Raw genomic sequence first — 14,323 nt, 5'->3', positions numbered from 1 at the left:
ATATCGCAATATGGACATATTTGATGAAAATCAATATAATTTTTCAAAAAAAAGTTGGTAGTTGTTCAATTAAACTATGCTCTTTTACTTTATTTATATTTTAATACAAGCTGATGATTACACTTTTGACGATGATGATTATATCTTATATAAATATGTTGTACCTACCCCATATTGTACCTACAAGTGGCTGAGGTATCCAAAGTAAGAGATTTTATTTATTTTTCAATATGTAAAAGAAGTTGAAAAGGATTAAAGGTAATCCACAAAATAATAATAAGCATGCTTAACCAACACCACTCAAGTCTGGCCAAAGCCATACATGATTTCATGGGTCATGGTGCTTGCAACAATTAACAACACCGAATGTCTAGATTTATAAATTCGAGTTTACAAACACACTATCACGGCCCCCCTCGGCCCCTCTGCATATTGCAATTATCGTTGATTGATTAAAGCCACAAGAGTCCGCAAAATTGGAAACATGGGATTATAATCATGTAGGCGGTTGCCATGTCCCTGGTCTAAATGAGGCACCCGATCCTGTTGGCTCTGCTGACCTGCAATCAAGTATCGTTAAGAGGTGATAACGGGTCAAATAAAGTTCGGGTTTTCACTTTAGAAAAGAATAAAACACTTACTCTGGTTCTTGTTTTGCTTGATGTTTAACCTCTTTCTCCTCTTGTATCTTGGTGCTCCTGTGTTTGGAAATTCAAAATTAATTAACATAAAAGAAAGATTGATATGCTAATGAGCTGAAGGTGACAAAACATCGATTGATAGGTCAATTGACTTACCGCTTGCTACTTGTCGCCTCAGATGCTTCCGCAGATTTATCAACTGGGAGTTGCTTAATAAAACTTTTTAGGTCTGGACCATCGCCTTTACCTGTACAAATATATGTTTTCGGTTAAAGTTGTAATTTTATAATCAGAATAAGAAAGAAAAAGATGTAGTGTACCCATGCTTGTTATTTTACGACCAGTGCCTTCCCTGGCTTTCCTTTCTTCCTCTTCCTTCTTGAGAACTTATACAAAAGAAATTATTAATTAAAGATTTCATATAATCAAGTATGAAATAATAATAATAATAATAATAATGATGATGATGATGACGATGATAATAATAATAATAATAATAATAACAATAATAATAGATAGATAGATAGATAGTATTATGATATGAGCAAAGGCTAGATGACACTTACGGGCAACGTTTTCTTTAACACGTTGACGCCTTGCCTCCAGGATAGCCATCTCCTGAAAACAAACATGATGAATTTGTCAATAGATAATAAACGAAATCCAGAATACATCTTCACATGCAAGATTTAGGTATCCGCTATGAAAATTAGTTAAATGGTAGTTACTAGTGTTTAGGAAGTGATAATCTCTAAGAACATAACCCGTAACCCAGTTATTTTGTGAGTAATTGTATTGACCACGACCTACCTCATAAATGATTACCCTTTCATTTTCTCAAATTCCAAACACACCACCAAATCCTCACCATGTCTTATCTACATATCCAGATTCTATCCAATTTCCACTCGAAATATTCTGATGTACAACATTTTATTGCAAAAAAGCACCAACTCTTAACAAAGTCGAGCCTTGGTCAGTGTACTTCATAAACTTGGTTATAAATGCGATTCTCCAACCATCAAGTCAAACCTGCTTAAGAGCATATATCGTATACACTTGCAGCCAAAAATCACATAAATCCAATGTTTATGGAAGTGTGCACAGGTTCAAGGCTATATTAGTAGCTAAAGGGTTCACTCAATGCGGTGGCAGACTCAGGATTTTTGTTATAGAGAACCAAAAATGGACCAGTCAAATAAGTCAAACTGGACCGGTCAAATAACGATAATTTATTAAACAATTTTGTCTATTTTTTTTTTCTTGGAATATTTAACAATAATTGAGTTATATTGTTCCAACTTCACAGATTTATGGTCAATTTCCGATCATTTGTAAAAGCAATAAAAAAATCCTCCAACTCCACATTGGCCTCGCACAAATAATCAAGTACCTCTACTTCTAACGGTTTGGATTTGCGATACTCTCTACTTTCCATGCAAAAACATCCAGGCTCAAAGAACAAATAACAGCATAAAACAAAATAATGTACCTAGAAGTTCATTGAATACTCAATATGGACATTGCCAATTAAGTATCAGCTGAAATTCGTAATAAAAGATTGATAATCTAACATTCTTAAAGCTTTGAAAGTGGTAAAGTCCAACATGGTGTAAGACCTATATGTAAAGTCATCTAAAACTTTGAAAGGAAACAAGTTGAAGGGGACGACTGGAAGAGAAATTTGAGTACTAAATGAACTTCTAGGAAGATTAGTTTGTTTTATATTATTATTTCTTCTCTCAACCTATATGATTTTGCATAGGAAGAAGAGAGTATCTTAATTCCAAACCATTAGAAGGGCAGTTGACTAGTTGTGGGAGGCCAATGTGAATGTGTAGATTTGTATTACTTTTAGAAATTATCGAGAATTGGCCATAATCTATGAACTTGGGAACAATATAACTCAATTACTTTACATATGTACTGAAAAAAAAAACACAAAAAGAAATGGTCGAGATGATCAAAACTTTTTGTTTAGCATATTTAGCCGAACAAAATATCATTATGTAATCCGTTTGATCGGTCCAAACAAAATGAGCCAAATGGCAGCACCTCGTTTTTGTTTTTGTCCAGGATTTCTTTAAAAAAGAATTTGTCAAATGTAAATAAAGATATCGTTATTACTGAGCTGAGTTTTCTGCTCTTTCTCCTGCTCTTTCTCCCGCTCTTTGTCATTTTTCTTACAAAGACCAATAAGACTAAAAACAGCCATAAAGATTCACATGTCCAACACAGTCAAAGGCTGAGATTTACCTCTGGTGTAGGAGCTATCTTGCGCTGCCCATTCAGCCAACATATCCATTCGACTACAAAGAAAGAGAGAAAGAAAGTCACAAACAATGCTTTACACGACAGCCTTATTCGATTAAAGCCTAAACATGCCCAATAATTCATACTTTCGCAAGCAAAAAGCTTCTACTTTGCAATAGAAACACGAGACCATCATAGTACTAAAAGCATGAAAGTATTCAAGCAAATGGTTTTTGTTAATATCAAGATTAACTTCTTGGGATTTTAATAGACATTTCATTAATATATAGAATATATTCACATACTTCTCAAGACCATGACTAACTGTTAATTTAAGAACTGATTGTAAGGTATGATGTAAAACCTACCAAATAATAAACTTGAATTTAACTAATAAGCTACTGGAACGGTAGGTTTTGATTGCATCACATAGAGTATAACTTCCTGGTGGTTATCCCTTTTAGCAGTCATAATTGCAGCAACTTTATTAGTTCTGAAAGAGCTAACAGTAAAATGCACTGAATATAATTATAACGGTTGTTTGTTATCCGGAGTTACCTGGAATGGAGGTCGAATCAACTTCCCCTTTGAATTCTACCCAGCGCTTTTCCTTCACTGTTACAACAAGGGATATTATCATATAAGATTATAAAATGTATACATAAGATGTATTTCTACATAATGTCTGCAATACAATGTATTTCTAAATAATTTCTGCAATACGATGATTATATGTGCACCAATTTTCTAACTTGAAAGTAGCAGCACATGTTGACATATCATAAGATACAGGTGGCTCGATAAAATGTTGGAATATTAACCATTGCTATCCTACCAATATTGAGATGCCATTGAGTTTATACTCTTCCCACAAACAGTATAAAACCATATAAGCAAGAAAGTTGATGGCACGCGCAGACACACTTCATGTCTCCAGTTTACTAAAATAGCTAGAAAACACTTTGTAATTACTTCATTTAGTCTTCTTTTTAAATTGCAAGACTTGTACATTTAAACGAGTCGTTTTTACATCGAAATAAAAGGCATACGGACAATAAGCTATGAGTGACACAGATCATACAGCATTCAATTTTTGATTTCAGCTAAAATAATATTATTGATATGAAATGAAGTAAGAAGTAAAGAAAGAGGACACACTTACTGATACCGTCGATCTGTTCAGTACGAACATAATATTGATTTCCTGCTTTATCGGCTCCGATATACGTCCGGTTTCTGAACAACCCTGATAATCGAGACCATATTTTTGACATCTCTACACCACTAGCTGCTGTGGATGATGTATAAATAATTAGGGCAAATCAATCAAACAAGAAATATAGTCCAAGTCGTAGCAATCGCTACCAGATTTGGGGTTATTAAATGTTCCGAAGGCGGGTTTGGGATCTAACCTGTTTAGTGTCTAAAATTCTACACGAAACCGGTTGGGTCTCAACATATGCCTATCTAATTCGTTAACTAATTATACATTTTTTTAATTGATTTGGAACCCGTTTTTTTCAACCCGGTATTTGGTTATTCAACTTACCGATGTAATAGTTTAGGTTCAGCAACGACTACTAAATGAGAATGATTAAACACCAAGGAATGACGCGACAACAATTAAACAAGAAATAGTAAAATGTTTTTGTGGATCCTTTGTATTTTTTTTTAAATGTATTCCCGTTTGTGTAATTTCCCGAAATAAATAAATAATTAAGGAAATGTATCGTGTTTATTTAAAATTTTAGTTTTTTTTAACTTTGTTATGGGGCATGTTCCCAACCTGGCCCAGTTTGATTCCGAACCTAACCCAATTTCAACACGTTTCATTTTTTTATTTTTCCAATATAGAAATCGGTTCGTTTAAAGCCATCTACTAGTTGTCTAATTTAAAGGAGAGGAATGCTCCCCTTCGATCAACATACATGTGTCAATAATAAAGAATATAAGTTGACTTAAGCATAACATTCTGCATATTAGTAGTGGTTCTTTGGAATACATAAAGCTATACTAGTCACTTAAGTATCCTTATGATATACAAAGAAGTACTCATAAACGTGTCCAACTGGTCAAGGCCATCCTGTCACTTCGTTTATCATAATCAAAATTTCCATGTCGTTTCATGTTTTGCTAGAACTTCATTTAGAGTACTTTAGAGTTTAGTTTCACACACCGCCAAATTTTCAGCTTATTTCACAGCGTTTCCGGAACATTTCGGTGCGTTCGAGAGGTGTTCAGGGCTGCCATATTAAACCACAACTTGCTATGACATACAAGGCTGTTCGAAACACTCCGGTACAGCCCCAGACATGCCTTGGAACAGACCATAATGGTTGAACAAATCTGCTAGCAAGAAGCTTCCAGAATCTGACCAAGTGCTGCTGGAAATCAGCCAAGTTGCTGGATATTTTGGTTGCCATAAAGAAGTCTCTAGACTAGCAAATAATTAGCCCACTTGCTAGATATTTACCAGGAAATCTCTAGATCTTGGTAGGATATTTTGTATAGAAATATCTAGGTTAAGAACTCTCTAGATCAACAAGTAAGTACGTAGTATAATTAGATGATGCTAGGCTTCCAGTAATATAAACACTTAGTCTTGTATACTTGGAATCACCCAAAAGCTTGTATGCATAAAACCCTTTGCACTAATATTTCCAGACTTCCAGCAGCTGAGAGTTCTGCTCTGATGGAGGTACATATTCATATTATCCACTCGGGAAATGGGCAAGCAAATCAACTAAGGCTTTACTTTTCATTGCGTTGGGAGTTACACATTTCATGTCATAACCTGCTAGAGTGAGGAACCGCCGAGCAGCTCTCCCTATGAGTATAGTATAGCTCGAGACATTAAGTGTTTGATTGGGTCACATCTTGTCACAATATGAACTGTGAAGGACATGAAGTAGTGACGCAACTTCTGAGTAACAAAGACTAATATAAACATTTAGTCTTGTATACTTGTGTTCAAGTAACTATAAGAAACCCACGTCGTTAATCCAAGACTTACGCTGCCCAATAATCACCAACAACAAACCAAGCAGACTTACTTGGACAAAGTTCAAAGGCCGCACGATAATGAAAGAAATAACTTCATGACATTAGACTACACCTGGTGGTAGAGTGTTATGTTTGTTTTAGCTTCTTGCAATTTTATAATTTAATATTTCTTATTATTACATGTTAGCAAGTTGCAACAAACAGGCAAACAACTTCACTTTCATTTAGTTTTTTATTAGCCCAAATCCATACCCCATGTCAGGTTGTTCATTTAGCCCAATATAACTAAAAGCACATATTCGTTTTGTTTTATTTGATTCAGCCCATGAGTGGAGTGCAATAATTTAATTTTTATAATTTTTTCTGAAGATTTTTTAATGAGCTTTTGTTTTCAGATAATGTATACATGTTTTTAGATTATTAAATAATAATAAAATATGTATTTATTGTATTTATAAGTGTTTATTTTGACTGATAAATAATTTAAAAATATAATGATGACTAAAATAATAGTAATAGTAAGAAAAATGCTTTTGAAGAGTTAAATATTGAGTTAGAACTAACATGGACTAACCTCTTAACCAAATTTAACATAAATTTAGTCATATGATCCAAACTTGTTACAAAAGCAAAACCACAAATCCCAAACTTGTTACTTCTAAGCATTAATAATACCCAACTATGTTTATTTCTCAACCCACAAAGACTATCCACGGTTAACTCCAAAAAATAATGAAATACAAAACGTGTTACTAAAGAAATGTGTCTATTGAAGTAGAAGAAAGAAAAAAAAAACATTTAAGAAAAATATATTTACAAACAAAAAGAAAAGAATAAAAAAAAACTTAAGAATAAACATATACATGATGCTTATAAAAAAATTAAGCTTTTATAGTAAAAGAAAAAAAAGAAAAAAAAAAGGTAAATTTAGATACGCTAATATTAGCTATTCCAACCTTAGCCAAATGTTGAGGAGAAAATCGTATTATATTATTAGTGTGCTTTAGGGATACGAGTAGATCGGTGTGTAAGTCGTCGTTGAATAACAATAACGTTAAAAGTAAAATAAGCATGTTGTAAATTAATAAAAGTGACTGCTTTGGTATGTTGTCTTTTGTCAAAGACTATACATATAATTGTGTTATGGTGGAAAGGGGGAAGCATGATATTTGCATTAAACACGTAACTAAATGTGAATTGACGTTCTTAATAATATGTATAAGCTGTTAACACCATATTATCACTTCGCTTTCCATCTATTTACAAACGCTCTAAATAACATATCTAATTTTACATGGCATGATCTTAATAATATCTAGACTTGACCCATTTGAATACTTGATGATGTTAAAGTAACATATATCCATTGGTGTTTTTACTTGATTATTGTTTGAGAAAATTTGCAAATGTTCTGTTATAAGGGAGAGATTAAAAATTATCCCTACAGATAATGAATATTATAATTGTCTCCTACAATCTCGTCATCAAACTCGTAGAGGTGTCGTTTAGTTGGTACGACATGTCTTTACTTTAAAAAAATAAAAGATGACACTAGTCACCAAAAATGGACCGCGGGACCAAATACTTAAAAATTTTATGTGGCCCAACCAAGTATTTGAAAAAAATACACGGCCCCACAAAATATTTGATAAATTATGCGGCCCAGCCAAATATATGAACAAACACCTAAATTTATGGTAACAACCATTTATGCGGGCAGATCAAATATTTAGCAAACATGCCGGGACGACTTTTTTGATGGCATATGCCGTCTTTTAGTTGGACAGAAAAACCCGTGTTCCCATCTTAAAGGCACGTCGTTGGCGACGAGTTTGAAGGAGACATAAGGAAATGGCTTTTCTTAATGGGGAGACAAAATGTGAACCTCTTTTTTTTTTAAAGGACATTTTGAAATTCTCCTTTATTGTTTCCATCTGTGTGTTCTTTTATAATAGCCTTGATTTGAGTCCTCATACTAAATCCATTACGTTCACTTAAATGGATGCATTTATCTGAAGTATTAACTCTTGTGTAGCAACTTGCTAGTTTCTACCGTTTATAAGGTCATGGGGTATACTAACCCCTCTTAACTCCATATCAGTACCACATCACTCATTTTTCTCTCTTTCACTCCATCTCGTCCAAAGAAATTGGTTTAATCCATTTAACTCCATCTCACTCCTAATTGTTAATAATATTGCATTTTTTGTTTAAATATTTGTTGAAAGGTTATTAAATTGAGTTGCTTTTAAACTTGATTGGATGTTGAAGACAAAATTACCTAAAACGATTAACTTGTAAATTAATTTGTGAAAATGAATTAAGATGATTTAATTATACCATTCTTATATTAATAAACATAAGGTGAAAAAGAATTACATTGTTCGTTGGTTTTGCATGGCAGGTGCTATGTGACAATTTAATTATCACCACATCATTAGGCCATAATGTAAATTAGGGATGACATCGGGACCGTACTGGTACCGACTGGTCCCGGTCCCGAAAATCCCGGTCCCCAAAATCGCGGATTCTTGGTACCAGTACCGATACCGAAATATTCGGTTCGGTACTGGTACCGGTACGTGACCGGGACGGTACCTGTATTTAAGGTAAAATTTCGGGAAAATTCGGGAAATACCGGTCCCGCATCGTACCGGTACCGAAACTCAAAACGTTGGTACCGACGGTACCAAATCGGTACCGATTTCGGTACCGGTACCGGTACCAACCGGTACCAGTCCCGTATTTGCCCATCCCTAGCCAGAAATTGTGTTTATCGTCTATATGTTCCCTATTACAAGCAAAATCAGAAGGCTGTGCCAAGGGGTAAGAAGAATGGAAAAACCTTTCCTGAGAAGGAATTCCAACATGACGCAAGTGCTTCCGTTGACATTAGAAGAAGGATGAAGGCGTGTTTCGTCTGCGGGAACGGCGGGCATTTGGCAAAGGAGTGTCACTACCGTGCTGTTAATAGACAAGCTTCTCAAGTGAAAGGTAACAGGTTTCAACCGAATCCAGTGGTTAAACAAAATACTTATTTTACAAAACCACGAGTATCTGTACAACGGGTCACAGATACTCAAGGATTCAAAGTTAATATGACAGGTTTGCACTCAAATGATTTAGAAACTGTTAAAAGAAAAATAAATTTTCAGAAGTCAAAGAGTGTTGAGAGTTCTAAGAATTCGAATTCGAATTGCTCCACTCCAAAGTCTGCTATTTCCAATCTCACTAAGCCAATACAGACTTGGAAACTTAAAACTCAGCAAACTGAATCTGTTTTAACAAATGATTATGTTAAAGATGGGAAATATATGAGTTGGCAAGAGGTCACATATGTTGATGCTCAAGGGAACCCCAAGACATTTATGACTTGGGTTCCTATGTCCAACTGATCCCGCTATGCGTGTAGGAACAACCACAAATTCTTTGTTTATTAAATGCGTTGTTCCAAGCACATGACAGGGCAAATATCCATTGTTTTTAAATCTTTAAACTATGAAATGGATTATTTGTTTCCTAGACGGGATGATTTTAGGTTGATAGAATGTTTTTAATCTGCTCTCTAAGTGTGTAGGAACAAATCAGGGAATACATTGCATATTAAAAGGCTTGTTCCAGACATTCAACTCGCAAGGATGTAGAATCTCAAAACAAGCTTATTCCTAGGGGGAGATTCTCACAAATGAAAAATGATGTCTTGAAGATAAAAGGTAACCGTATCACTTTGGTATGACAGATTGATCAATCAAAAAGATTTTATTTTTTTTTTAAAAATACAAAAATATGTTCTCGTATAGTTTTTCTAATATTTTTATCTTGTTTTATTTAAAAAAAATTAGAAAATGACTTGAACGTACATAAGAAATGATAGTACATCAGTTGCCTGACTATCACACTTCATTTTTTTTTATTAAATACTTCGTTTCGACGATTGAATCTTTTTGAGGTTAAATTTGTACATAAAGGTTTTTGCACAAATTTAGGGGGAGAAAATTAAAAAAATTCAAAAAGAGTGTGTGTGTGCGTTTAATAAAAAATTATCTATGTCTTTCAAACTTCACTCTCGCTTAAAATTATGTCGGCTTCTCAAGTTTGAAGAACATATACTTGTGTATGTTTGGTCCGGTGATCTACTCATAGATTCACAGGATAGCCATTTATCTAAAGACTGAAAGCATCTGGAGCGATTGTGATGTGTTTTTCCTGTTTTGAATTATTTCACTTAAAATTATGTCAGTAATTCTAAGTTGGAGGGACACGTATTCTCATATGTGTTTGGTCCTGTTAACTACTTGTGGTCATGCGGGATAGCCATTTACCTGAAAAAACTGAAGAGTGACCGGGGTGACTGAGTTCTTAACATGTGTGTCTTCTATAACTCTGGGAAGTGATATATTTATTCAGTTAACAGCTTTTCAGAAGCTTCAAAACATTTTCAAATGAAAATTGATCCAACCTTTGGAAAATGATAGATAAATTGTTTTTGTGTGCCTAACGGGTGAAGTTATTAAGCTTAAAAGGCTATAGAACAGTCATTGATTTGTATGGTAGCTTTCCATGATGCGTAAAAGTTGAAGTGATATAAACTAAATATGCTAAACTTACTGTGGAGAGTCATTTTGAAAAAATATGCATGTCTCCATATACATCTCTCCGAAGGATAGGCAGAAAAGCAATTACCCAGTCATACACGAGCCCGTTAGTGTCTTGATCACCAAAAATATTACGTTTCTAAGTTATTTCTTAAGTTATAAAAAAAGGGAAAAAGAAAAAATATAGGAAAATAAAAAATTATTGTGAAGCAAAAATAAAATTTTCGTATTTCAAAAGCTTAAAGGGTCAAACTAGAACTACAGAGATGGGGGCATAAAAGTAAGTCCTGTGATGTCTCGAATGAAAGGCATGTAAGTCCGGATGGCTTGTAAGTCCAACGTTCAACCTTAAAGCTTAAAAATTATTGTTTGTTTATCTATAAAAATCTTTTGATCAAGCACTAGGGGGTTGGAGTCAAATTGGGGTGATCTGGGGAAAGCCAAATACGCTTTGAGAAGAGATAGGAGGCATCACATGTCCATGAGTGATGTCCATCTAAGCTTTATGCCGAACTGAACGTAATTCATATCACTGATGCAATGAAAATCATGTTAAGTTCGTTATACCTGCTATCAACCTGTTTATTTATGTCATAATAACGCTGAACATGAATCTTTATGAAAGCACCTTAAACAATATGATTCCATGTTCGGATCTTTTCATAAATGCGGCAGTTTTATTTAAAAAAAACTGAAATTTGATCCCAAAATTTTCGCTAAATTACAAGAAGACTGGGTGATTAAATTTGTTTTATTTGTTGTTTTTGGTTTTGTTTTATTTCATTTATTTTATTTTTACTTCTTGATTACTCTTGTCGAAAGAAATGTGTTAAGAAATCGTTTTTAAATTTGTCTTCTGCTAATGAAATATGATTTCGGTTTTTGTGTTATAGTTGGTTCAGCTGGTATGATCTCATTTCAAGTCTTTTCAAGAAAATCATAAAAATTAGAAAAATAAAAAATTAAAAAATATGTCTGTCTTATTTTGTTTTATTTAATTATTTTCAAAATATTTTGGTTGATCTTTCTATCAAAGTTGATTGTTCCTTCAAGAATGATTTCTTGCAACGGAAGCATATGAAGTATCTTAGATTCAAATTGGATGATGCTATCAAAAAGGGGGAGATGGTAGAGTATTGGATGCATATGCTGAAGTTGCTAATCATGTTCAAGTAAAGATTCTGAAGGTTTTGAAAGCATCAGTCTAAGGGGGAGATTGTTGGGCCATAAATTGGTTAGACTGACACATATCAAAAGGCCACGACATGATCAAGACTAAAGTGATGCAAACGAAAATGAGTTGAAGAATTACATTGGTGCAATACCGAAATCCCTATGGATTTCGGTTAGGCTAGTCTGAAGTGAAATAAACAAGAACGAAGCTACAAACCAAGGGGGAGATTGTTGGGTCCATATTTCATAGCTTGTCTTCTTGAGTCGTTTTACTGTTATGAAATATTAAATAACAGAAAACCTAATTTAAAGTACCTGGAACCATTTGGGTGTCCGTGTACAATGTTGAAGAAGGAATCGGGTAAATTTGATGAAAAGGCTATCGAATGATATTTCTTGGGATATGCGTCTCCAAAGAAAAGAGTATTTAATTTTACATCTGGCTGTGTTGAAGAATGGTACCATGTGGACTGTCAAAAGTACACAACTTCTCCTCAAGGGAAAGGTCCAGACTGGATGTTTGACTACGATAGTTTATTTAATTCTTTTACTCCTTCGGCTGAACACATCGATGAAGATCTGGTTAGAGCATATTTTGAAGAACATTTGAACATTCCAAGCTCTACAATTTCTAATGCAGTTGAAGTTCAACCAGATGCTCCAACTAAAGACTCCCAAGTTGTTCCTCCAGTTGTTATTGACTGTGCTTCTACTTCTTCCGATGATGATCAAGCTGAGATTCAAGTTATTGATCTTGATATTGATAATGCTTCATCTCCCGAATTGGGTGAACATTACACTAATTTATTTGATAATGTTGTTGTTCCTGAAAATCCTACTCTTCGGATTCATGGATATCATCCACAGGACAATATCAATGGAGAACTTGATGTGGGCGTTCGTACACGTCATCAAGTTGCTTCGTCAAGCGACAATAACGTATTGTGTGCTTACACTAATTTACACTCTTCGGGAATTGTGAATATTGCTAAATTCAATTGCTTTCTATCTCAAGTTGAGCCAACGACAGCTCGTAAGGCACTTGATGATCCTTCTTGGGTAGAAGCTATGCAAGAGGAATTACAGCAATTTGCACGATTGGGTGTTTGGGATTTAATAGACAAGCCTGCTAGAGTCAAGAAAGCTATTCCGACTAAGTGGGTATTTAATGTATTTAATCCCTTCAACTCCTCTTCCAGTGGGTCATAATTTATCACCGGATGAATTGGAGGATACCGTTGATCCGACCCTTTATCGTGCTATGATTGGTTCTCTAATGTATTTAACTGCTTCTCGACCCGACATAATGTTTGCTGTTTGTGTGTGTGCTAGGTACCAAGCTAGTCCCCGAGTGACTCACCTGGCAGCGGTCAAGCGTATTTTGCAATATGTACGGGGAAATCCTGACATCGGGTTATGGTACCCCAAAGAGAATACTTTCGATTTTACCGCCAACTCAGACTCAGATTATGGAGGATGCAAGGTCAACTTCAAATCAACGACTGCAGGATGTCAATTCTTAGGAAACCGGCTTATTTCCTAGCAGTGTAAGAAGTAGACAACGGTCTCTACTTCAACCGCCGAAGCTGAATATGTTGCAGCCTCGAGTTTCTGTTCACAGGTTCTGTGGATACAACAACATCTTCGCGACTACGGTTTAAAGTTTCTTACTACTCCCATCTTGATTGATAATTCTGCTGCTATTAGTATCACCAAAAATCCCGTACAACATTCTAAAACGAAACATATCGAGATTTGATATCATTTTATACGGGATTGTTATGAAAAGAAATTAATTGATCTTGAGAAAGTACACACAGATTTTCTAAAAACCGATCTATTTACCAAAGCGTTTGATAAAACACGTTTTACTTTTTTGCTTGGTTTAAATGGATTGAAAACCCTTGCTGAGATCCTAAAATTAGGATAATTATATTTTAATTTCTTTATAGATTTAGTCTTATTTTTTTTATGTTTTAGGTTTTAGGGGGTGAAAATTCTAGAAAATACAAAAAGAATGTGTTTTTTCGTTTGTATAGATAAAATCCAAAAACATTAAAAAAAATTCAAAATTCAAAAATACTGTGATTTCTGTTCTTTAACGTTCTTCTTTTAAATATTTAGAAAAACCAAAAACTTTCTAAAATTTTCAAAAACCAAAAAGAATGTGATTTATGTTTTTGTACAGAAAAATCCGAAAATCCAAAAAGATTGTGAAGTTTATTTTGTTTATAAGAAATTTGAAAAAGACAAAAATATTGTGTTTTAAAGTTTGTACAGAGAAAAACCAAAAAGATTTTTAGATTATTTTCTCGCTGAAAATTATGTCGGTTATTTAATTTTATGAAGCATGCTTGCATGTCTTGGTCCTATGATTCACTCGTGAATTGATGGTTAGCCATTTATTTATTAACTTAAGTTAACTGGGGCGATTAAATTTATCTTTTCTTTATTTTATGCTCCTCAAAATTTTGAGTTTTTGAAGCAAAAAGGGAACATGATAGTACATTGATTATCTTGACCCCAAATCCAGTAAAAAGTAAGCTTAAAAGACTGCGTGCTTAATTGCATTGGTGCATTGGTAGGTCTTAAAACAACCCAGTAGAGTAAAGTATGTGATATAAACATAAAGAAATGCCAAATTGAAAGGGGTGTTAG

The 14,323-nt window shown here is 34.1% G+C and overlaps 1 protein-coding gene across 2 annotated transcripts; it reads right to left on the bottom strand.

The window, feature by feature from the left end:
- Positions 1 to 269: 269 nt before the first annotated feature.
- Positions 270 to 4,226, bottom strand: LOC143550290 (uncharacterized). 2 transcript variants are annotated; one of them, XM_077040965.1, is made up of 8 exons: positions 4,057 to 4,226; positions 3,453 to 3,509; positions 2,898 to 2,950; positions 1,208 to 1,259; positions 962 to 1,027; positions 798 to 888; positions 642 to 698; positions 270 to 560 (listed from the first exon to the last, which is right to left on the bottom strand). In XM_077040965.1, exons 1-8 carry the CDS (start codon positions 4,166 to 4,168, stop codon positions 497 to 499), a joined length of 552 nt encoding a protein of 183 aa, XP_076897080.1. In that variant the 5' UTR covers positions 4,169 to 4,226; the 3' UTR covers positions 270 to 496. The 2 variants fall into 2 exon arrangements, with proteins under 2 accessions (XP_076897080.1, XP_076897081.1); XM_077040966.1 differs by having other exon boundaries at positions 4,053 to 4,217.
- Positions 4,227 to 14,323: the final 10,097 nt, after the last annotated feature.

This window comes from Bidens hawaiensis, unplaced genomic scaffold, assembly GCF_021521415.1.
Source record: "Bidens hawaiensis isolate Kalapana, Puna unplaced genomic scaffold, B.hawaiensis_p1.1 tig00015993_1, whole genome shotgun sequence".
NCBI classification, from domain to species: Eukaryota; Viridiplantae; Streptophyta; class Magnoliopsida; order Asterales; family Asteraceae; genus Bidens; species Bidens hawaiensis.
The sequence above is the reverse complement of the archived record's forward strand: the minus strand, read 5'-3'. Positions and strand labels throughout refer to the sequence as shown.